The sequence below is a fragment of the Lithobates pipiens genome, unplaced genomic scaffold (assembly GCF_037356315.1).
Source record: "Lithobates pipiens isolate NorthernLeopardFrog02 unplaced genomic scaffold, aLitPip1_a1.2 Scaffold_18, whole genome shotgun sequence".
NCBI lineage: Eukaryota > Metazoa > Chordata > Amphibia > Anura > Ranidae > Lithobates > Lithobates pipiens.
Window position 1 is genome coordinate 629,111,094 of NW_027507758.1, and position 25,980 is coordinate 629,137,073.

At 47.6% G+C, this 25,980-nt stretch overlaps 1 protein-coding gene across 1 annotated transcript; it reads left to right on the forward strand.

The window, feature by feature from the left end:
- The first annotated feature begins 965 nt into the window (after positions 1–965).
- On the forward strand, positions 966–25,729 carry LOC143986877 (uncharacterized). The gene is made up of 8 exons (XM_077485283.1): positions 966–1,150; positions 21,798–21,925; positions 22,012–22,135; positions 22,252–22,349; positions 22,438–22,665; positions 22,745–22,951; positions 23,254–23,607; positions 25,724–25,729. Exons 3-8 carry the CDS (start codon positions 22,051–22,053, stop codon positions 25,727–25,729), a joined length of 978 nt encoding a protein of 325 aa, XP_077341409.1. The 5' UTR covers positions 966–1,150; positions 21,798–21,925; positions 22,012–22,050.
- The last annotated feature ends 251 nt before the right edge of the window (positions 25,730–25,980 follow it).

Here is a 25,980-nt window from a genome sequence, read left to right on the forward strand (position 1 = left end):
GCCACAGACTTGTTGTAGAACACTTGTAGTAAAGTCTCTGCCACAGACTTGTTATAGAACACTTGTAGTAACTGAAGGATGTAGACAAATTTAGAGAGCCCTCATATGGTACCAGTATCTTGCAGCCTGGGGGATGTTGGTGATAAGGCCCGGGGGCCTAGGCCTAAAGCTGTGTAAGGGCCCCAAGGTTTCTGATGGCTGCCTTGCTGAGGACTGAGTGAAGTTTTATTTATGTGCCTGAGAATACCCCATGCCTGGTTGCTTGCTCTACTAAGAGATCAGAACCTGGGATCAGATCGGCGGACCAAGTCAGAGGTCCGCTACACATACTGTACATAGGAAGACACCAAAAATACTGGACACAGGACTATTGTATCAATCGGTGTGATCAGATCTTATTGATCAGGATTTATAGAATTGTAGATCCTCCATCTCAGTGTGAAGAAGGAGAAGTCTTCTGTGAAAGGTGGAGGACTGTCCGTGGTCTGTCTGTACAATCTGTTGGTGGAATTTGTGGCAGATAACCAGTGGTTTAAGTCTCCTCAGATAATCCCACCAGACAGTCTATGTATGGTGGATGTATACATGGAGACAATGGATTATCACATCAAAGTCTGAGGAATGTTTCTGATGGAGAGTCTTTTTATTCTTATATAAAGCGGTTTTATTGGAACTCTAAAATAAATGAATATTTGGAACTTTTTCTGTTGATTCTTCTGAATACCAACATATTGACCCCTCAGAAATCCTCTGACCATATAACTCCTCATTTACATGCCCTATACACCCAGCCTGAGGAAGGTTTAGACTTGTTCTGATCTCTGTATATAAAGAGGAAGTTGGAAATTCCGAGTAATGAGTTGTGTAAGAAGACTCCGATAGAGGAAGTAGAAGAAACCCCCCTCCCCCGCCTCCTCTTCCTGCATTAGGAAATCATTGTACGTAACATTCAGATTAACTTCCTATTCACACACATTCAATCTTCATACAGTAGAAGAAGTTGGACTCTCTTAGTGCCGTGGTTCCGGGTTTTATCTTCCAGAATCTTCTGTGATTGGACTCTTTACCTTTCTAGAACTATCTTCAGGTCTCTTCATTGTCGGGAAGTACAAACAATCTGATTGGAGGATGAATGGGCTGATCTAACAAGGTAAGACCCCACCAATCATTCTTCTGACTACTCTAAATAAAGTCTATATCCATACAGATAATGTATAAATGGATGATATATACTGTATACAGAGAGGAGAGTCTGTATCATTCTATATATCTCTGTGTATAACATCCCCCCACTGGTAACATAGATCAGAAGTCTGTATATTGTGTAGTCGCCATATAGATAATGGATGATGTATACTGTATATAGAGAGGAGAGTCTGTATCATTATTTCCTGATCCACGTCACGTCAGCACATAATGAGTTAACATCTCCTCCGGAGCCCCACATGACCACCTGGGGTACCTAGCTGAATAAAAGATAGCCCCTCCCCCAACTAGGATGTTTTTCTTTTTTTGTCTGCTCCAGGCCACCTATTGATTGCAGTTCCGGTCGCACCAGAACCTGCGAACGGACCGAAAATTTGTGCGAACTTTAGAACCACGTTAAAGTCTATGGGAATCGAACGTTCAAAATCAAAAGAGCAAATTTTAAAGGCTAATATGCAAGTTATTGTGCTAAAAAGGGTTTGGGGAACCGGGTCCTGCCCCAGGGGACATGAATCAATGCAAAAAAAGTTTTAAAAAGGGAAGTTTTTTCGGGAGCACTGATTTTAATGACACTCATGCCGCGTACACACGATCGAATTGTCTGGCGTACTTAGTCCGACATACAATCCGGCGGATAATCCGGCGGACTTTCTACCGAACGGACTTGGCCACACACGGACACACAGAAAGTCCAACGTTCGCTTGCGCGATGACCTACAGCACGTACGACGGGACTAGAAAAAGGAAGTTCAATAGCCAGTAGCCAATAGCTTCCTTTTTCATACTTGCTTCTGAGCATGCGTCATTCTTAGTCCGCCGTACTAGCATACTGATGAACATATTGTCCGCTGAAACCGAAGTCTGACGGGAAGATTGGACTGCAATAATACTTTCTTAGTCCGCAGGACGCTGGAAAAGTCAGCTGAAGCCCACACACGATCGAATTATCCGCTGGAATGCGTTTCGGCGGACTAAGTACGCCGGACAATCTGATCGGGTGTACGCGGCATTAAAGTGAAAATATTCCTTTAAATATCGTACCTGGGGGTTGTCTATAGTATGCCTGTGAAGTGGCACGTGTTTCCCGTGTTTAGAACAGTCCCTGCACAAAATGACATTTCTAAAGGAAAAAAAGTCATTTAAAACTGCTTGTGGTTTTAATGTAATGTCTGGTCCCGACAATTAGGATGAAAATCATTGATAAAGATGGCATGGGTACCCCCCAAGCCCATTACGAGCCCCTTTGGGTCTTGTACGGATATTAAGGGGAACCCCGTACCCAAATTAAAAAAAGGAAAGGCGTGAGACCCCCAGGTCCTATATACTCAGAACAGCAGTATACAGGCGGTGCAAACAAGACAGTCGCTGTGTAGGTTTGTTGTGAAGTAGAATCTGTTTGTAATTTTGAACTGGTACATTTTTAAAGTGTAGCTCCAGTCAAAAAATAAATTTTTAAGCATTTTTGAAAACATAGGGAAGGGTTATCACCCCTGTAACATTTTTTTTTTGCTGTCTGTGCACTTCTTCAGAAGATTTCACCTCACTTTCTGTCCCAATGACAAATGTTTTTAGAAAATGTGGGGTTTTTAGTAAAACAATGATTGGGATAAAGCATTAGTGGAGAGGAGACACGCTTTTCCCATATCAACTCTTACAGGCGAGAATTTCCCTTCCTAGGGGTAGATTTCATCTCACTTCCTGTTGTCTCCTTCCGTTTGCAAGTAGGAGACTTTTTAAGTTGTATGTTTGAAAGTAGGGGCCTGCCCTATATGCTCTGCAGAAATTTGGCCCTAAGGTGTTGGTGTTGCTACAACACTGTAAGCACTCAAAGTGACTCTTGGTGGGCACTGGAACGGGCCCTGCTGTGAAATATTATATCAAGAATTGTAATTACATGCACCTGTTGAAAAGGGGAAGAAAAATTGGGCCTTAGGCACTGGTGCCACAACACTACAACACCTCATAGAAACTCTAGTTGGAGAGCAGGAATGAGCCCTGCTGCAAAGTATTGGATCAAAAATTGTAATTACACGCCCCTGTTAAACAGGGGCTGAAAAATTGGGCCTTAGGCACTGGTGCTGGTACCACGACACTGTAACCCCTCACAGATACTCTAGTTGGAGCGCAGGAATGAGCACTTCTGCAAAGTATTGCATCAAAAATTGTAATTACATGCCCCTGTAAAAAATTGGGCCTTAGCCACTGGTGGCGGCACCCAGAACCAAAAATGTTCTTCCAAGCTATCAGCATGATCATTGAGGAAGAGGATAGTCACTCAGCATAACAGGATAGTCAATCAGCATCAGCATAGGCAGTCTTGAAGGGATCTGCTTCAGTGCTTGGTAGCTGGTGGTGATCCAAGACAGAAAACTGGCTAAAAGACAGAATTCAGAGTAGTGGTTAATGATTCTTTCTCTGAATAGTCTAAGGTTATCAGTGGTGTACCCCAAGGTTCAATGCTGGGACCCTTACTTTTTAATATCTTTATAAATGATATTGGGTCTGGGATCAAAAGTAACATTTCCGTCTTTGCAGATGACACCAAGCTATGCAGTGGAATTACCTCCTTACAGGATGTCTCCAATTTACAAGCCGACCTTAATGCTCTGTCTAATTGGGCGACTATGTGGCAGATGAGGTTTAATGTTGAGAAATGTAAAGTTATGCACTTGGGGGCTAAGAATATGCATGCATCATACATGCTAGGGGGAGTACAACTGGGGGAATCCATCCATAGTGGAGAAGGATCTGGGGGTTTTGGTAGATCATAAGCTCAATAATAGCATGCAATGCCAAGCTGCAGTTTCCAAAGCAAGCAGTCCTTTCCTGTATTGAGAGTGTTATGGACTCCAGAGAGAGAGATATCATTTTGCCCCTGTTCAAATCATTAGCAAGACCTCATCTGGAATATGCAGTTCAGTTTTGGGCACCAGTTCTCAAAAAGGATATCGGGGAACTGGAGAAAGTGCAGAGAAGGGCAACCAAACTGATAAGAGGCATGGAGGAACTCGGCTATGAGGAAAGATTAGAGGAACTGAATTTATTCACTCTTGATAAGAGGAGATTAAGGGGGATATGATCTACATGTACAAATATATAAGGGGTCCATATAGTGAACTTGGTGTCGAGTTATTCACTTTACAGTCAACAAAGAGGACAAGGGGACACTCTTTACGTCTAGAGGAAAAGAGATTTCATCTCCAAATATGGAAAGGTTTCTTCACAGTAAGAGCTGTGAAAATGTGGAATAGACTCCCTGCAGAGGTGGTTCTGGCCAGCTCAGTGGATTGCTTTAAGAAGGGCCTGGATTATTTCCTAAGTGTACATAATATAACTGGGTACTAACATTTATAGGTAAAGTTGATCAGGGGAAAATCCGATTGCCTCTTGGGGGATCAGGAAGGAATTTTTTCCCCTGCTTTAGCAAATTGGATCATGCTCTGCTGGGGTTTTTGCCTTCCTCTGGATCAACTGTGGGTATATAATTGGGTATATGGTATTGTATGATATTATTATTATTTTTTTTTGTGTTTGAACTGGATGGACTTGTGTCTTTTTTCAACCTGACTAACTACTGTGTTTCCCCGAAAGTAAGACATCCTCCGAAAGTAAGACCTCCCACCAGGTTTCCATTTTGCAGAAATATAAGGCATCCCCCGATAATAAGGCCCCCCCGATAATAAGGCCCCCCGATAATAAGTCCTCCACGATAATAAGGCATCCCCGATAATAAGGCATCCCCGATAATAAGTCCTCCACCGAACATAAGTCCTCTCCGATAATAAAGCCACCTGAAGCTATGGTACCGTAAGGAGTCTGACTCCTCTGGACCGTAGCGGTGGCGAGTGATGTCACCGTCATCAGAGAGCCCGCGCCGCAGCCATGCCACCTGACGGAGTCTGCTTCACAAGACAGTGAGTCGTGTGGGGCAGGAGTCGTTGAAGGAGAGAGGGTAAATAATCCACACGGGTGGGGGGCTCACAGGGTGGATTTGAGGGGGTTCAAATGGCACAGGTGGATTAGAAGGGGGGGTCAAGATGGCACAGGTGGATTAGAAGGGGGGGGATCAAGATGGCACATGTGGATTAGAAGGGGGAGATCAAGATGGCACAGGTGGATTAGAAGGGGGGGATCAAGGTGGCACAGGTGGATTAGAAGGGGGGATCAAGATGGCACAGGTGGATTAGAAGTGGGGGATCAAGATGGCACAGGTGGATCAGAAGGGGGGGATCAAAATGGCACAGGAGGATCAGAAGGGGGAATCAAGATGGCACAGGTGGATTAGAAGTGGGGGATCAAGATGGCACAGGTGGATTAGAAGTGGGGGTCAAGATGGCACAGGTGGATCAGAAGTGGGGGATCAAGATGGCACAGGTGGATTAGAAGTAGGGGTCAAGATGGCACAGGTGGATCAGAAGGGGGGGTCAACATGGCACAGGAGGATCAGAAGGGGGGAATCAAGATGGCACAGGTGGATTAGAAGTGGGGGATCAAGATGGCACAGGTGGATCAGAAGGGGGGGATCAAAATGGCACAGGAGGATCAGAAGGGGGAATCAAGATGGCACAGGTGGATTAGAAGTGGAGGATCAAAATGGCACAGGTGGATTAGAAGGGGGGGATCAAGATGGCACAGGTGGATTAGAAGGGGTACTAAAATGGTAATCTGGTAACTGGTAAACAGTGCTGGTATATTTTTACCCATAGACATGAGCGCAAAAAAAAAGCTACTCCATGGAGTACAGGAAAGTAATCGTGGAAGACTCTCTGGGCCAAAATCTTAATGCTTTCTGCAAAGAGAAGATGTTGAATATCCGATTGGTCCGAAAATGGCGAGCAGAGTATGGTAACCTCATTGAACAAGTGGACAAGGGAAATGCTAAAAAGCGCAAGTGTGGTTCAGGTCGGCAACCATTATTTTCCGAGCTGGAAGACCTGATCTGTGAATGGGTTGTTGACAGGAGAGCAAAGGCTTTGGTTGTGAATAGGGCTCAGATTCAAGAATTTGCCCTTGCAATAGCAACACAGTTTGACATAGCCCCCGAAGACTTCAAGGCATCACAACACTGGCTGGATAATTTCCTTCAGCGAAGTGAACTGTCTTTAAGAAGATCCACAACACTGTTTAGGCTGGAAGATGCTCAAGTTATTAAGCGAGCACTTGTATTCAAGTCCTTTATTGATGATGCTGACTTCTCTAAATACAGTCTTTCCATAATGATTGCTATGGATGAAACTGCAGTGTTTATGGGCCAATCATCTCAAACAACAATTGAACAGTGGGGTGCCTCCTCAGTCTACATTCCCTCCACTGCTTACGAAAGTGCACGTGTTACCTGTATTTTGGCAATTCGTCTGGATGGCACTAAAATACCACCTTTAATCATTTCTAAGGGCAAGAAGGAAGAGATTGAACGTGTTTCGGGCATTTTTATTCTTGAAACTGAAAAGGCCTGGGCCACACAAGCAGTTATAAGGAAGTGGGTCGATTTAATGCTGCCGCTTGTTATGCGAGGGAGCCAAAGAGGTCCGCTAGTCTGGGATGCAGCAAGCACTCACTGTGCTAAAGACATGAAGAAATTTCTTCACGAAAGAAGAATAGATCAAATAATGATTCCCGCAGGAATGACGGCCTATCTCCAGACTCTTGACATTGCAATAAACAAGCCATTCAAGGACAATTTGCGCATGGAAATTAATGACTACATTGAAAATAGAATGGAGAGAAATCAGCGTGGCAACTTTGTGAAACCTAAACTGCAAGAGGTTGTGACTTGGGTGAAGAATTCATGGGAGAAAATCACTGACAGTTGCATTGCAAATGCACTACGAGCAGGCTACCTTGACAAGAAGTACTCATTTAAGGACAGTGCTATTGCTAAACATGAGAGATTTGGTCCACTGATTCTGAAAGAAATGGAGTCACAAGACATTTACCAGGAAATTCAGGATTTGGATTGTTATGATGATGTTCCAGAAGATGATGACATGACTGTCATTGAATAAATCTTACTTTGTGTTCATACCGGTAAATACGGTATCAGTAAATGTACCATAGATTGTTGTACATGGAAATAATGGTCTGGTTATGCTGGTTTGTGATGACAACTACTGGTACTACCATACTATATACAGGTAATAAATTACCTTTTTTTTGTTCAACAATAAATGTGTAACGTGTTTTCTTCATGGAAAAATAAGACATCGCCTGAAAATAAGACCTAGCACATCTTTGGGAGCAAAAATTAATATAAGACACTGTCTTATTTTCGGGGAAACAGGGTATGTAACTGATTCATTTTTATGAAGGTCAGTCGATCAACCGAGTCGGTGGACAGGTGCACCCTGTGATCTGTTACAAAGCCTCCAGCAGCACTGAATGTGCATTCTGAAAGAACGCTGGATGCAGGCAGGCCAGTAGTTCAATTGCATACTGTGCAATCTCTGGCCAGTGATCCATCCTCAAGATCCAGTAACCCAGAAGATTTTCGGTGGGAAAGGTGCCCAAGTTTGATCTTGCCCCTAGGTATTCCTGCATCATGTAAATCAGATGCTGGCGATGGTTTCTGGAACCGATCATACCTTAGGGCTGTGGAATAAAAATTGTCTGAATGCATCGGTCAGACGGCCACCTTCTCCACCGTTCCTTCTGTGACTGACCGAAGCCTCAGCAACATGTTGTCCCGGACCAGGAATTTGTAACCTCCCAGTCTCTGGGAATGCGTTGCACAGACCTTTCTGCAAGGCCTCCTGAAGATGTTTCATCCTCTGCTCCCTCTGCGATGGCAAGATAAGGTCCGCAACCCTTCCTTGTAATGTGGATCAAGGAGAGTTGCCAGCCAGTAATGATCCCTCTCCTTGATCCGATGAATACGAGAATCCTTCTGCAGGCATTCGGTCCGGAGTCCTCTGGGTCAATAAGGATGACATGATCCACAGCCACCTCCTCCCAGCCACATACAAGTCCACGGGATTCTTGGGACTGTAAATGATCCCTAAAAGACTGCTGCTGATGCTGAGTGTCAGGCTCCACCTCCTGTGTGATCGGCAGGCCAGCAGGAACACTGGATAAAGGGGGCCTTGAGAGGCAAGGAAGTCCTCCTCTTCCAGCCTCTGTTCTGCCTCAAGTGCCCTGTCCATTATTCCACACAGCGTGTGCTCCAACAGGTGGACAAGAGGGACAGTGTCACTGATGCATACACTGTCACTGCTCACCATCCTCTTGGCCTCCTCAAATGGTGACAGGACAGTGCATGCATCCCTGATCACGACCCACTGGTGTGGGGGAAAAAAAACAAGCTCTCCTGACCCTGTCCTGGTGCCCTAGTTGCACAGGTACTCATTGATGGCCCTCTGCTGCGTGTGCAGCCGCTGCAGCATGGCCAATATTGAGTTCCACCTGGTGGGCATGTGACAGATTAGGCGATTCTTGGGCAGGTTCAATTCCTATTGGAATGCCGAGCACTGGCATTATATGACCGGCGGAAATGCACACAGACTTTCCTGGTCTGCCTCAGGACATCCTGTAAGCCTGTGTAACTGCCCAAGAACCACTGCACCACCAAGTTAAGGACATGGATCAGTTGTCCCTGTCGGAGGGCAGAGAGGAGGTTGGTGCCATTGTCGCAAACCACCATTCCTGGCTTAAGCTGGCTTGGCGTCAACCACCTCTCAGCCTGCCCCTGCAGAGCTGACAGAATCTCTGCCCCAGTGTGGCTCCTGTCCCCCAAGCACACCAGTGCAAGCACCGCTTCGCTTCTTGCCTGTGTACTTGCGTAGCCCCTTGAACGCCTACGGAGCACCGCTGGTTCCGAGGACAAAGCACAGGCCATGGAGGAAGAAGAAGAGGAGGGGTAGAGGAGAGAGGTGTGTCAGAATCACCAGTAGTAAAATTTTGGAGGCGTGGTGGCGGAACAACCTCCAACACTACTGCACCTTGTCCTGCATCCTTCCCAGCTGCCAGAAGAGTCACCTAATGTGCCGTGAAAGATAGGTAATGTCCCTGTCCATGCCTGCTGGACCATGAGTCAGCGGTAATATGCACCTTACCGCTGACCGCTCTGTCCAGCGAGGCCAAGACATTGCCTTCCACATGCCAGTAGAGAGCCGGAATCGCCTTCCATGAGAAAAAGTGGCGTTTGGGAACCTGCCACTGAGGAACCGCACATTGCACAAACTCATGGAAGGGGGCAGAGTCAACCAACTGAAAAGGCAAAAGTTGAAGTGCTAGCAATTTAGCCAAGCTAGCATTCAACCACTGGGCATGTGGATGGCTGGGAGTGAACTTCTTTCGGCGGTGCAGCAGCTGGAGCAGGGAAATTTGCCTGGTACAATCAGACGTTGGTGTACCGATAGCAGATTACCTGCAAGTACTTGGCTGTGACACACCTAATTTTAGACCTTCATTCCTCTCAGTGCAGGTTTCAGAGAGGACTGAAGGTATAGTGGGGTTGGAGATCCCAGCTGATCAGGAGCAAGGAGAGGTCCGATTTGTTCTTTGGTGTGGGTCTTTTAGGTACGCTTGCCAATGAACTGCATGGCAGGTCGACATATGTCTGGTGAAGCATGTGGTGCCCAAGCGACTGATGTTTTGGCCACGCGATATACGCTTGAGACATATGTTACAAATAGCAGCAGTACGATCTTATGCACTCGTCTCAAAAAAGAGCCACACCAAAGAACTTTTGGAATAACGTGCAGAGGCAGGGCCCTGCACATGCAGAGCTCTGTCGTGTGATGCAGTTGGTGTGCTGCCCTTAAGCTAGCCCCTAGAGGGCATCCTGCCTCATTGGAGATGTGTCGCCCCCTCCTCCTCCTCTCTCCTATCAGGCACCCACGTGGAGTCAGTGACCTCATCATCCCCTCCCTCCTCATCACTGGAGCAAACCTGGCAGTATTCTGCAGCTGGGGGAACATGACTGCCAGATTGCTGTCCTTCTTGGGCATCCCCTCTCTCTGGGCTCACGTTACTGCCTTCCTCTAGCTGGGTATCATCATCAGAGCCTTCAAAATGCTGGGCATCCTCATGGAGCATGTACCCAACACTGTGCTCAAACAGTTCAGGGAACTCCTCAGGAGGACATGGTGGGGCTAGGGAAGGAGTGACTGATGCCATTGAGCCGAGGGAAGAGGCCGCTTTGGCAGCTGCTTTGACAGTACCCTGAGCCTGGGTGAGAGAGGATGAGGATGGCTCGGTCATCCACACTACCAAGTCTTCAGTATGTTGCGGCTCAACATGTCCAGCTGCCGAAAATAAGGACAAGCGTGTCAAATGGCCATGTGCTGATGAGGATGCACCGTGTCCATGACCAGCACTGTTGCCTCTAGACACAGAGCCTGCTTGCGCTCTTTTATTGGCTTGTGACTGTCTGCCTCTCCTTGTTGGCCTTCCAGACATAATAAAGGCCTGCAGGGAGCTGTAGCTGCACAAAGCTGGGATGTATATACTGATATACTGCAGCTAGCAGAATCAACTGCCTGCCTGTAGTATTATTAGTATGAGAACACCAGCAATTGGGGTAGCTTTATGTGCACACTGTGCAGAGGACACAGTACACCGAATGTAATTACTGCAGCTGCCTGCAGTATAGGATCAGCAGAACACCAGCAATTTGGGTAGCTTTAGGCGCACACTGTGCAAATGACACAATACACTGACTGTAATTACTGCAGCTACCTGCCTGTGGTGTAGGATCAGACGAACACCAGCAATTGGGGTAGCTTTAGGCGCACACTGTGCAGATGACACAATACACCGACTGTAATTACTGCAGCTGCCTGCCTATGGTATAGGATTGGAAGAACACCAGCCATTGGGGTAGCTTTAGGTGCACACTGTGCAGATGACACAGTACACCGACTGTAATTGCTGCAGCTGCCTGCGGTATAGGATCTGAAAAAAAACAGCAATTGGGGTAGCTGTAAGTGCACACTGCGCAGATGACACAGTACACCGACTGTAATTACTGCAGATGCCTGCGGTATAGGATCAGCAGAACACCAGCAATTGGGGTAGCTTTAAGTGCACACTGTATAGATGACACAATACACTGACTGTAATTGCTACAGCTGCCTGTGGATAGGATCAGCAGAACACCAGCAATTGAGGTGGCTTTAGGGGTACACTATGCAGATGGCACAGTACACTGACTGTAATTGCTACAGCTGCCTGTGGATAGGATCAGCAGAACACCAGCAATTGAGGTGGCTTAAGGCCTACACTGTGCAGATGGCACAATACACTGACTGTAATTGCTGCAGCTGCCTGCCTGTGGTATAGGATCTGAAGAACACCAGCAACTGCACACTGTGCAGATGACACAGTACACCGACTGTAATTACTGCAGATGCCTGCAGTATAGGATCAGCAGAACACCGGCAATTGGGGTAGCTTTAGGCATACACTGTGCAGATGGCACAATACACCGACTGTAATTGCTACAGCTGCCTGCCCGTGGTATAGGATCAGCATAACACCATCAATTTGGGTAGCTTTAGGTGTACACTGTGCAGGTGGCACAATACACAGACTGTAATTGCTGCAGCTGCCTGCCTGTGGTATAGGATCAGCAGAACACCAGCAATTGGGGTAGCTTTAGGTGTACACTGTGCAGGTGGCATAATACACCGACTGTAATTGCTACAGCTGCCTGTGGTATAGAATCAGCAGAACACGAGCAATTGGGGTAGCTTTAGGTGTACACTATGCAGGTGGCACAATACAGTGTGGCGGCGTGTACTAAACCCCCTGAGCCATAATTGGCCAAAGCCACCCTGGCTTTGGCCAATTACGGCTCTCCGTTTTTTCCATGCTGTGATTGGCCAAAGCATGCAGGTCATAGTACACGCTTGGCCAATCATCATGTGATGTGATGCCGCAGTGAATTATGGGCCGTGACGCGCCACTCGAATTTGGCACGAACAGCCCATAATGTTTGGAATTCCCCGAATGGGCGTACAGACAATGTTCGAGTCAAACATGGGTTAAACTCGAACGCGAAGCTCATCCCTATTGCTTCTTATGGAGTTGGAAGACCCTGAATGCTGAAGGTAAATCCTTCTAAAAACTGGGTGCCTTGTTCCAAGTACGCGGGCAAAATGATGCTTAAACAGCATTGATATTGTACAGGTCTGGTATTATAAGAGCTCTGCAATGTCAGACTGGGAGACTTTGGGTTTCTTCCCTGTCTTTATATGCAGTGCACCGCACTGCTCTCCTGGCTTTATGGTCAGTCTGAGAGCGGCTGTGAATGGTGTCACAGGGGGTGGGGAGATGGGCAGAATGGGATGGGAACTGCCAGATGCCATGCAGTGGGGTAAATGATCTTGGATGTTTGCAGTTGGGAGGGCTTCTCTCTCTCTGCAGTCCTGCCAGGTAAAGGACTTCCCTCAGATTATGAGTCTCCTATCTGTCTCTGGATGTCTGTCCTGGCTCCCCTGCTATGCTGTGTACTTCTGTGGGTTTGACAGTCTGACTGGTTTTTGTTTGCTGTCTGCCTTTGGAAATGCTGCCTGACTTCATCTGACGATGCTTTAAAGTGAGTAGATAAGGGCAGATGACTCTTAAGGAGACAGTGTACCTGTTTTTTGGTGAGAAGTAATATGCTTTTCTCCATATATTTTGTACAAATATGAGCTTGCCACACCTGTTAGTGACACAGAAAAATAGCAAAGGTAGCAGGGGGGTGACGTGGGGCATGGTTCTTAAAAGAGAGCCCAAGGAAAATATGCAAATTAAGGTGCTTTGCATTATTTTAGGAGCAGAAACCCTGAATGCAACCGCTCCAAATAACATAAGACCCACCAACAATCATCTTATCCTGACCAGGATGACGACACCTAACAGGCTGTCACATACAGCATGTGGTCAATATACTCTAAAGGAGTTGTTTCCACTTACACTGTGAAGGGACACAATCCAGGAAAATGGCACATGTGTTTATGCCAGCATGATGGGAAATGCCTTGCCAAGCTCAGGGTGCAGTTTGGGCCTGCATGCAGTCTGCAGTGGCAGAGAAATGAAATTGCACAGATTGCCTCAAAAAGATGGGGGTTGTGCAAAACCTATTTAGACGGCTATAGCAGAAAGTATGCTGCAAATATCCACACCACAAGCAACTCCCACAATGATAGAGCGTAAATTGCTCATTGATGGAGGATGGTCTTTTCCTATAAGTATAGAGCATAAATTGCTGGTTGATGAAGGATGACAGGAGACCTCATCAGAAGACCAGTTTACAGTAAGGCCGCGTACACACGGGCGGACTGTTCGCCCAACTTTGTCCGCTGAACAGTGTTTGGGCGGACAGTCCGCTCGTGTGTGGGCTTTCAGCGGACAGTTTCAGCGGACAGTTTGACGGACAAAGTCTTTCGGAAATTCCGAAAAACTGTCCGCTGAAACTTGGTTTGAGCGAACAGTCCGCCCGTGTGTAGGCTACTTTCGAAATGAGCAAACTGTTCCCGCTCGGAGGGAAGTCTGCTCATTTCGAGCGCGTGTGCAGGTAGGCGGGGCCCGCGCCGGAGACGTCGCGGGCTCCGCCGCCTGGAATGGACTTAAAGGGGAACCCCAACGCCGAAAAAAATCGGCGTGGGGGTCCCCCCAAAGTCCACAACAGACCCTTGTCCGAGCACGCTACCCGGCCGGCCAGGAAAGGGGGGCGAGCGAGCGCGCCCCCCCTCCTGAGCCGTACCAGGCCGCGTGCCCTCAACATGGGGGGTGCCTTGGGGAAGGGGGGGCCGCGCGGCCCCCCCACCCCAAAGCACCTTGTCCCCATGTTGATGAGGACAAGGGCCTCTTCCCGACAACCCTGGCCGTTGGTTGTCGGGGTCTGCGGGCGGGGGGCTTATCGGAATCGGAATCCGGGAGAAAAATATTTTATTGCACAGCTCCGGGGGTCTTCCGTCTTCGGGGGTCTTCTCGCCGGACTCCTCCGCTATCTTCTTGTAGCTCTTTTACTAGCGGAGGAGTCCGGCTTTCTTCCTCCCCGCCGCCGGCCTCTTCTCCCGACTTCGGGGGTCTTGTCCCCCTCTTCGGTTCTTCTGCCGGGCCACCGCGCCTTCTTGTAGCTCTTTTACAGGCGGTGGCCCGGTCTTCTGTCGCCGCCGCCTTCCGTTCTTCTGCCGGGCCACCGCGCCTTCTTATAGCTCTTTTGCAGGCGGTGGCCCGGTCTTCTGTCGCCGCTGTCGCCGCCGTCGCCGCCTTCCGTTCTTCTTCTTCTTCTTCTCCAGGAGATGTTGACACGACGCTCTCTCCGGCCGGAATGCCAGAGCCGCCCTGCGCTGCCACTTATATAGTGACAATGGGGCAGTGTCACATGGTATATGTCACATGGGTTGGTCACATGGGTTGATGTCACATGGGGACTATGACATCGTAAGGGGGCGGGGTCACCATGTGACATCAACCCATGTGACCAACCCATGTGACATATACCATGTGACACCGCCCCATTGTCACTATATAAGTGGCAGCGCAGGGCGGCTCTGGCATTCCGGCCGGAGAGAGCGTCGTGTCAACATCTCCTGGAGAAGAAGAAGAAGAAGAAGAACGGAAGGCGGCGACGGCGGCGACAGAAGACCGGGCCACCGCCTGCAAAAGAGCTATAAGAAGGCGCGGTGGCCCGGCAGAAGAACGGAAGGCGGCGGCGACAGAAGACCGGGCCACCGCCTGTAAAAGAGCTACAAGAAGGCGCGGTGGCCCGGCAGAAGAACCGAAGAGGGGGACAAGACCCCCGAAGTCGGGAGAAGAGGCCGGCGGCGGGGAGGAAGAAAGCCGGACTCCTCCGCTAGTAAAAGAGCTACAAGAAGATAGCGGAGGAGTCCGGCGAGAAGACCCCCGAAGACGGAAGACCCCCGGAGCTGTGCAATAAAATATTTTTTCTCGTGTGTTGTGTTTTTTTTTGGGTACTTTTATTTTACAGGTGAATGGGTAGGGGTACATTGTACCCCATACTCATTCACATAGGGTGGGGGGCCGGTATCCGGGGGCCCCCTTCTTAAAGGGGGCTCCCGGATTCCGATAAGCCCCCCGCCCGCAGACCCCGACAACCAACGGCCAGGGTTGTCGGGAAGAGGCCCTTGTCCTCATCAACATGGGGACAAGGTGCTTTGGGGTGGGGGGGCCGCGCGGCCCCCCCTTCCCCAAGGCACCCCCCATGTTGAGGGCACGCGGCCTGGTACGGCTCAGGAGGGGGGGTGCGCTCGCTCGCCCCCCTTTCCTGGCCGGCCGGGTAGCGTGCTCGGACAAGGGTCTGTTGTGGACTTTGGGGGGACCCCCACGCCGATTTTTTTCGGCGTTGGGGTTCCCCTTTAAGTCCATTCCAGGCGGCGGAGCCCGCGACGTCTCCGTTGCGGGCCCCGCCTACCTGCACACGCGCTCGAAATGGGCGGACTTGCCTCCGCCTTACGTGGGCGAGTCCGTTCATTTCAAAAGTTGAGCGAACTGTTTGGCAAACAGTTCGCTGAAACAGTCCGCTCGTGTGTGGGCAAGTCCGCTCATGCAAATTTTGAGCGGACTGTTTGCCGAAACTGTTTGACGAACAAGGTTGGGCGAACAGTCCGCGCGTGTGTACGCGGCCTAACAGGTTCCCTAAGCTTTATTCATATAAGATGGCTGATGTATGTTTATGCACTGCACTTCCAGGGGTGGATGCTGCCCTCTAGTGTCTGGGGCAGCAAGTGTCTTTGCCTTTTTATAACTCGAATTACCTTTAGACATCCTATGGATGAGAAAGTGGACTTGTTCACACCAGATGTACAGTGCATTTTTATTCTGCATCAAGAACGCATAGACAGTGTCTAACTTTGATTCCAATTACTTTGTTCCCACCAGTACAGGGCATTCTAGTGCAGTCAACAAAAGTAGAATGTTGCATTGTTTCTGTATAAAACACATCTGGAAAGTGGCAAAACTCATTGAGAATGCATCAAAAACACTCATGCAGAAACACATCTGGAACACAGAAATTGTGGTGATCTGGCCATCAGGCTTGCACAGAATCTTTACAGTGACAGATTTTGCCTGCCAATCAGCAATAGAGCTAACTTAGCTATATAAACTTCAGAAATGGCATTACATTCAACACTGAAAACGACAAGATTTGGCACAGTTTCTGGAAAGAGTAGAACGTGCCAACTGACTTTTGGTTGATACTTTTGATAGACCTAGTACAAGCGCTGGCACACTCAGTCACTGCTAGGAGAGCATTGTGGTTATGGCCACTGGAGGACAGATGGAACTTCTAAACAAGCCTTCGACATTTCCTATAATGGGAGGTTATTATTTGTCCAAATGCTGAACAACACAATTAAGTGAATGACAGGAGGACAAGTCTGGACTGTGGTCACAGACTAGTAAGAGGAAGCCCCCATCCTTCACTCAAGCCTACTGAAATTCAGAGGGTGCAGGAGGCCAAATCTTATCGGACAAGCTGCAGATTTAACAGATCACAGTGGAGGTGTCTCAAAGTTATTTTGACACAAAATCAAGTCCAGGACAAGCTGCTAAGATGGCTGGAAAGTCTTTTTAAAGGTGCATCCAACCAGTCTCTTAAGTGAAGTAGATGAGTGTAGCCTCCTTCTGGAGGGTTTGGACAACAATCATCATAGACCAGTGGGTCCAGAAGACAGGTGGAAGTACAAGGGAGATTTCCAAAGTTGACCACTGAATTAATTTAATTTATGTTCAACAGATCTTAGAAGAGAAAATGTTTGCAAGATTTTTATACTGCTACAAGGCCATCATGACAGTGATGCTGGAAACATAGAATCATCTTGGGACCTTTCTCCCCAGTTTTTATAGTACTTAAAGTGGTTGTAAACCCTTACAAACCACTTTGACCTACAGGTAAGCCTAGATTAAGGCTTACCTGTAGGTCCAAGAAATATCTCCGAAACCTACACGGTTTAGGAGATATTTGCCGAATGACAGGCACCGCTGTCTACGGCGCATGCGCCGTAGACAGAGGCGCGCAGGTGCACTGAATGTGGCACCATCAACGGCGAATATGCCGTGCGTGGTGGCTCCCGTGCGCATGCACGGGAGTGACGTCATCGCGGCTTCGCCGAATGACAGCGGCGGAGCAGTGAAGACTCACCGAGAAGATGGATGCACCGGACTACAGGGGACAGCGGGTACATCGCTGGCTCCTGTGTCAGGTAAATGACACATAATGGACTACCATGCGATGCATAGTAGTCCATTATGCTTTACCTTTGCAGGGAATGAAAGAGGATGTAAACTCATCAGGGTTTACTTCCTCTTTAAGGCAGGAGCCTTTTGGCCTGTTTCAGTCTGAAGGAATCAAAGGTGTTCATATACAACAAGACGTTCAAGATGGAGTCCATGTGGACAGTCACAAGGACAGTTCAGCAAGAGGACCATTCGGTATCATTTGACCGGCCGACTCATACTTCCATGTACTGATCAATGCTGAGCACCAGAGGCGTGTGAGATTTGCGGTGGCCAGGTGTCACTTCCAGTTCAGGTGTCTGCCTTTTACATAATTGGCACAGACCTTTTAATTATCTTATTGGCAGTGGTGGTACCTTGGGCAAGGTGGCACATGAGGGCGTTTCAATTTGCCTTTTTTAACCTATGAGCCTTTCCGGGTCTTCAAGGGGGCTGAGTAAGGTTTACAACAAGACAATAGTGGCCTACATTTCCTGACAAGGGGACACCCAGTCTTTTATTGTTAAATCCTGCAAAGAAGCCTTTCGAGGGGAAGAGAACCACTTAGTTAAAGCGGTTTTCCGCCCAAAAATACTGAGAACACTCTTTGCTCCAATAGGTTTCATTTCCATTGATGTACCTCACGGTAAAACTAGTTCTCCTGACAGCAACTACTTCAGACAGAAGGATGCTGAAGATTGCAAAACTTTCCAGCATGGGCGCTTTAGTGTATGTTTTTTCTGTTCTCTTTTACCAGAGATAGGGATACCATGTCTATCGCCAAAGTTCAATTTTAAAGTGGAATCCAGTTTCCAGAAAAAACTGGGAAGTAGTCCCTCTAAGTTTTCACACGAGAGGCACTGAGTGCAAAGCAGGAAGACTTCAGTTTTCGAATTACTAACAGTGTACTTGGTCAAAAGAGGAAAGTGTACAATCTTTTCATTTAGTCATCAGGCCCTCAAGAGTCATCCAATCTTGGGTTACCAGGGTGATTAGTTTGGCATGCAGGAAGTACACTTTTCTGCTCTGAAACAATTGTAAGCCTATGTGACTAGAGGGGTGGCAGCCTTTTGGGGTAGTTATGCCAGGATTGCTTGGAAGATATAGGTAAGGGATAGCTTGAAGGTCTGGTGCGGTCTTCATTCAATCTTACAATCTAAATATGTGACCAGCAAGTTTGGGACAAGAGAGATCAATTCCTTCTGGCTTTAGCAGCTTTTCTTTGATTTTCAGTGTCTTTTCATGTGTTCTCTCCCGCCCTATATTAGGTATATCCCATTATGTGCTGATGTGAGGATGGGCCAGGGAAACGGAAAATTGTTATCACTTACCGTCATTTTCCTTTCCTGGTCCATCCGCACATCAGCACAGGACTCCCTCCCTAGTGGCCTGTCCCAGGCTAAAGTTGTTAAACATCCTAGTTGGGGGATTCCGCCAGGTACAGGTGGTCACGTGGGGCTCCGGAGGAGGTGTTACCCCGTTATGTGCTGATGTGAGGATGGGCTAGGAAAGGAAAATTACAGCAAGTATTTCATAACAATTTCCCATTATACAGAGAGAAGGAAATACAGACAGATATACACAGAGAGGGGTATACAGACATATATACAGAGAGAGGGGTATACAGACAGATATACAGAGAGAGGTATACAGAGAGAGAGATACAGACAGATATACAGAGAGAGAGATATACAGACAGATATACAGAGAGAGAGATATACAGACAGATATACAGAGAGAGAGATATACAGAGAGAGAGATATAGAGAGAGGGGTATACAGGGAGATATACAGCGAGAGGTATACAGGGAGATATACAGAGAGAGATGGAGAGGTATGCAAACATATATACAGAGATATGAGTATACAGGGAGATATACAGAGAGAGGTGGAGAGGTATACAGGGAGATATACAGGGAGATATACAGAGAGAGGTGGAGAGGTATACAGGGAGATATACAGGGAGATATACAGAGAGAGGTATACAGACATATATACAGAGAGAGGTATACAGGGAGATATACAGAGTGAGGTATACAGACATATATACAGAGAGAGGTATACAGGGAGATATACAGAGTGAGGTATACAGACATATATACAGAGAGAGGTATACAGGGAGATATACAGAGTGAGGTATACAGACATATATACAGAGAGAGGTATACAGGGAGATATACAGAGAGGTATACAGGGAGAAGGTACAGAGAGGATATAATATAAAAGAAGATGGACAGATGGAGGGAGCGATCTCTTCATGATAATAACATGTGATCTGCTTGCAGCCTCCTATTCACCTCACTTTCCCACCCTTTATTTCCTGCTTCCTGGTCACATGTTTCCTGTGACATCACAGAGCAATCTACATGATAGGAAGTAGCTTCTACTATTTGGAAAGACGTAGAGAGGAGATGTTGCCGGATCTGGCGGCAAAGGAGGTAATATGTAGATTAACCCCTTCATGGAGGATCAGTTAATGATGAATATATCTTCCCTCCAAATCTGGCCATACATGGTTCAGTTTTATCGTTCAGCCAGCGGGATGAGAGGAAAAAACTGAAGTGATTCCCCCATCCACACATTGGAGGGGGATGGGGGAATTCTCCCCGCTGCACTATTGTACTCTGACAATGGGGGGCGCTCCTCCGCTCTCAGAATACAGAGATCAGTGATGAAAATATTGGCTGCAGCCGCTGATGGAGTGACTTTTATCCGGCAGTGACCACACATGGATGGAAATGTGACTGATCCCTGCTGAACCAGCTGAATTTCCATGTATCTATGGTCACCTTAAAGCAGAGCTCCTAATGTCACTTCCCTAGGTTGCCATAACAACGGGGCGGGCATTCCTGTTGTGAGGTCAACCTCTGTATAGTTTATAGCGCTGCTACGTGCTAATTACTGCGCATGCGCGAGAATGGGCGGTGCATGCTGGGAATACAGCAGCACCGTATCCTGGAACAATATGCTTGTGGGCTTCTCCTGCCCACAAGTATGATGGGAATTCCCCTGAACGAAAAATCTAAAGGTATTTTTTAAAATTATTATCTTCTAAAGGCAGCACTAATGACAACTATTTGATTTTAATGATATTCATTATGCAAGACTAATAATTATTTAAAAAAAATAAAAACAAAGTTGTGGGTGGAACTTCGCTTTAAGTCAGGGCTGAACAAATCCCAGGTGCCAGGTCCCCATAGCAACTAGAAATGGTGTCCTGGCCTCTTGTCAGTCCATTCTCACTGTTGGTCTAAATAATGTTTCTGCCTGAAACCCAGACACTGCCTGAAACTCGGACACTGCACGCCATGTCCTGTGTTTTGCACACAGCAACCCATCTACTGCATTCTGCACCTCATGTCTTGCACCCCAAGTCCTGTGTTCTGCACCCTGCACCACATCTCCTGCACCCCATGTCCTGCATTCTGCATCCTGCACCACATGTCCTGCACCCTTCTCCTGCATATTACACCCAATGTTCTGCACCATGAAACCCATGTGCTGTGTTCTGCACCCCATGTCATGCAATGTGCACCTCACAAATTACTTAAAAATGATTTGCCTTGCCCCGGGCGCTGACAACCCACAGTGCCCCAAAAAAGCTGTCTCCTAACATTTTTAGCTGGCTCCTAGATTCAAAGCAATTTATCAAGCCCCGCCTTAAGTGACTTCCTCCCCTCCCCCTCATCTCCTTCATTATGTAAGTCATGCTGAGATAATCTCCCATTGGCTGAGCAATATTCTCATTTGTCTCTGAGCTCCTTCTTGCTATTCCTCGTCCTGCCTGTTGTTTTCTTGGATTGATTTTCTGTGTAGTGACCCCGGCTTCATGGTCTGCTATTTACACTACATTCCTCCGCACGTCACCTGATCACATAAGAGCTTACTTTCACAGATTCCTGACAGATTTCTGTATGGTAAAGGTCAAAGTTCACTGTTCAGTTTAGGAGAGGAAGGACAAACCCAGGAACAATGATTTGGTTTGCACAGGAGCCTCATATAGAGGACCCCTCAAATCTCCCCATCCAAATGTCCCTCCATCCAGAGTCTATATGTCCTATGACATCACACTGACCTACCAGCTCCTCCCCCCCAATGTCCCTCCATCAAGAGTCTATATGTCCTATGACATCACACTGACCTCACAGCTCCTCCTCCCAATGTCCCTCTATCTGGCTTTTTTCTGATGCTCTTAGGATGTGGGCGGATCCTTGGCATCCTCACTAGCAAAGTAGGACTGTTGGTCCTGCATTGTATGTAATGACATCAGAATACCTGCTACAAGCTTTTAACCTGCATAGCGTGGGGGCCCTGTGTGGGTAAATTATACCTCAGTCTGAAGTGGGGCTTTAATAAAATGGAGACCTGAATGGTGAGGTGAGGAGGATTCTGGGAATAACATTTAATTTGACTATTTGTGTTCAGATCTAGAGTTTTCCTCCTGTGAAGTCTGGAGATCATATGACCATCACATTGCCTCCACCTCCCTCCCTGATAGAATAGAGAAATACAAAGAAGATTCTAGAAGTCACCAGAGAGATGATGGAGGAGAGGTGAGCGGTGCCGGGAATTCTGGGACATTATCCAGTAACAGACAAGGGATGTGTCTGGATGGTGACTGTATCATTGTGTGTGTCAGGTTCCTATAAGGTGTCAGGATGTCACTGTCTATTTCTCCATGGAGGAGTGGGAGTATTTAGAAGGACACGAGGATCTCTACAAGGACGTCATGATGGACAATCAGCCGCCCCTCACATCACCGGGTAAGAGGAGACTTTATTGTAAAGGAGAGAGCAGTACGGAGGCTCCACCTAGATCCCCCATCATCTGATAAACACATAGAAACAATGTATTCAGTCAGTGTGTGTGTTTCCTACAGATGGATCCAGTAATGGGAACCCACCAGAGAGATGTCCCCGTCCTCTGTATTCCCGGGATTCCACACAGGAAGGTCACACCATCCCCCACCATCATCAGGTAGATGAGGAACAATCACTGATAGTATCATTAGGATCTGTGCATTATCTGCATTGTTACCATTGATGTCCTTTTATTATATATTCAGAGTGGAAACCTGAGAGAGTCTAAAGTTGAGGTCAAAGAAGAGATAAAAGAGGAGGATGATGAGGATGGGGTGATGGAGGAGTCAGAGTCTCTAAAAGAACACAAAGATCTGTACCAGGACACCATGGTGGAGTCATCCAGCTACAGAAACCCACCAGAGAGATGTCCCCGTCCTCTGTATTCCCGGGATTCCACACAGGAAGGTCACACCATCCCCCACCATCATCAGGTAGATGAGTGACAATTATTGGTAGTTCTGATTTATACACAGCATGATTGTTACAATGAATGTTTTATTATATATTCAGAGTGGAAACCTCGGGGATGATAATATTGATGTTAAAGAAGAGTATAAAGAGGAGGATGAGGAGTATGGAGTGATGGAGGAGTTTTCAGAAGGACACAAGGATATGATGGAGCCACCTAATACCAGGAACCCACCAGAGAGATGTCCCCGTCCTCTGTATTCCCGGGATTCCACACAGGAAGATCACACCATCCCCCACTGTTACAAGGTTGGTGGGGTGGAGCATCTAGAACACGCTATAGCAGTCGCTATAGATCTGAGGGGAACATAGAAGGAAAATAAAAAAACAGCATTTTTGCTTGTATATGATTGGATGATAGAAATCAGCAGAGCTTCCTCTCATTTTAGATCTTCCCCTCAGATCTACAGCGACTACACTTCCATGTGCACTTGTAGTGTGTAGTGGATTTGCCTTTAGTAAATCAACAACAATGTGCAGATTTTCTATGTGATGTCACAGTAATAAACCTTATTTTACAGATGATATTCTCTCTCATTTTCTTGATTTAGAGTGGAGATCCAATCGATATAGAATTTGAGGTGAAATCAGAAGAAGAAGAGAGGTATGTGAGGGATGATCAGCAGTCTATGGAGGAGGATGGAATAACGGGGACATTTATAGAGGAGGACACTCCTACAGAGATAAGCACAGGTGGGTCATTAAAGCGGAGGTCCACCCTAAAATGGACCTTCCGCTCATCGGATTCCTCCCCCCCCTCCGGCGCCACAATTGGCACCTTTCAGGGGGGAGGGGGGTGCAGTTACCTGGATAATCCAGGTAACTGCACCCACTTCCGGGCTAGCTCTCTGCGGAAAGGGGCGTACATTACGCCCCTTTCCGCAAGTGCCCGCCCCCTTCCACAAGTGGGGACCGTCCTCATTGCGCAGAGCGGCTCGCGCATGCGCAGTAGGGAACCGGGAAATGAAGCCGAAAGGCTCCATTTCCTGATTCCCATACCCAAGATGGCGGCGGCAGCACTCGAGTGTCGATCTAGAGATCGGCTTTGGGTGCCGACATCGCGGGCGCGCTGGACAGGTAAGTGTCACTATTTTAAAAGTCAGCAGCTGCAGTATTTGTAGCTGCTGACTTTAAAAAAAAAAAAAAAACGCGGAGTCCCGGCGGACTCCCGCTTTAACACTAAATACATTCCTCCACCCATACTGCTCACTGATTGGTCCAGAGTAGGGCGGGGACTGGGTGATATCAGCCTGTAATCCCCTGGTCACTTTCCTGAGCTGTGTTCCCCGTCCTGTATTCCTGGATTTCTCTTGGATAATCTTCCTTCTCTGTGCTGCAGACACAATTTATAAATCTAGACTGGATTTATGGAGATTCTGGGGTTCAGCTGGCAGCAAAATGTTCATTTTCCCCATAGATGTTACTAGATCTAGGCACCTGGAGTATGTGCTTTGGGTCTTCTGCCCCATACCTGGGTATGGCAAGATTACTGACAGAACAATCCCCCCAGGATTACTTGTTCTGTTATTTGCTGGCTGTGCCGGGTGGAGGGATATGTCTGTATAGTCTCAGACTCAAGTCACTGAGTGCCGTCTCAGGAGATGGGAGGCAGCGGTGTGGGACCTCTGCAACTTGTCTCATGTGAATATTGAATCTTCCAATGATTACTGAATACCAATATTTATGAGTCCTGACCCTTACACTGTATCATTTATATTGTACATTACATACTCCTAACCCCTGCACTTTATACTCTATCTTGTACATTACATACTCCTGACCCCTGTACTTAATACACTATGTTGTACATTACATACTTCTGACCCTTACACTATATACTCTATGTTGTACATTATATATTCCTGCCCCTTACACTTTATACTCTATGTTGTACATTGCATACTCCTGACCCTTACACTGTATAATGTATATTCTACATTACATACTCCCGACCCTTACACTATATACCGTATATACTCGAGTATAGGCCGACCCGAATATAAGCCGAGGCCCCCAATTTACCCCCAAAAAAACTGGCAAACTTATTGACTCGTGTATAAGCCGAGGGTGAGACATGCCTGTCCATCCCTGTGTGTGTGTCCGTCCATCCCTGTGTGTCCGTCCATCCCTGTGTGTCCGTCCATCCCTGTGTGTCCGTCCATCCATCCCTGTGTGTGTGTGTGTCCATCCATCCATCCATCCCTGTGTGTGTGTCTCCATCCATCCATCCATCCCTGTGTGTGTGTGTCTCCATCCATCCATCCATCCATCCATCCCTGTGTGTGTGTGTCTCCATCCATCCATCCATCCATCCCTGTGTGTGTGTGTATCCATCCATCCCTGTGTGTGTGTGTGTCTCCATCCATCCATCCATCCATCCGTGTGTGTGTGTCTCCATCCGTGTGTGTGTGTGTGTGTGTGTGTGTGTGTGTCCAGCCTACCTGTGTCCCGAGCCTTTGTCCCGAGCCTCCGTCCCGTGTCGTGCCTTGCCTTCGTCCCGTCCCGTCCCGTCCCGTCCCGTCCTGTCCTGTCCCGTGCCGTGCCTTGCCTTGCCTCCGTCCCGTGCCCTCTTCGTCGGCGGCCATTGTAAAATTCAAAAGCCGCGCCTCCTCCTTCGCCTGTGATAGGCGGAACACTGAATTTCCCAGCAGCCTGTGTTCCGCCTATCACGGACGTCGTATCATCCTCGTCCGTAGTACGAGGATGAGAAGATGCCCGTGATAGGCGGAACACAGGCTGCTGGGAAATTCAGTGTTCCGCCTATCACAGGCGAAGGCGGAGCCGGAGGCGCGGCTTTTGAATCAGAATGGCCGCTGTCTGTCTGCTCGACACGCTGATCGAGCGGGCAGACAGCGATGACTCGAGTATAAGCCGAGGGGGGCACTTTCAGCCTCAAAAAAGAGGCTGAAAATCTCGGCTTATACTCGAGTATATACGGTACTCTATATTGTACATTACATCATTCTGATACTATATAGTCCTATCTGTTGTATCTCATACAATATGTCGTACATTACATAGTCCTGACTTCTTTTGCACCCATTTTCTTCCAACTGGTCTGTGACGGATCTCGGATACCCCGTATGGGAACCTCCACCAGACCTGTGTCTCCTGTCCTCCAAACGCACCCACAGCCTGCAGACTCACCATAACCAGCCCTTATCCCCTCAATCATGAGCCGATATCGGGACCTTCATTACATTGTCCCATTGTCATTTTGTCCCCAAGTCTCGAAGCCCCACGCTTTGGGAATACCGCCATCTTGTATATGACTTTAT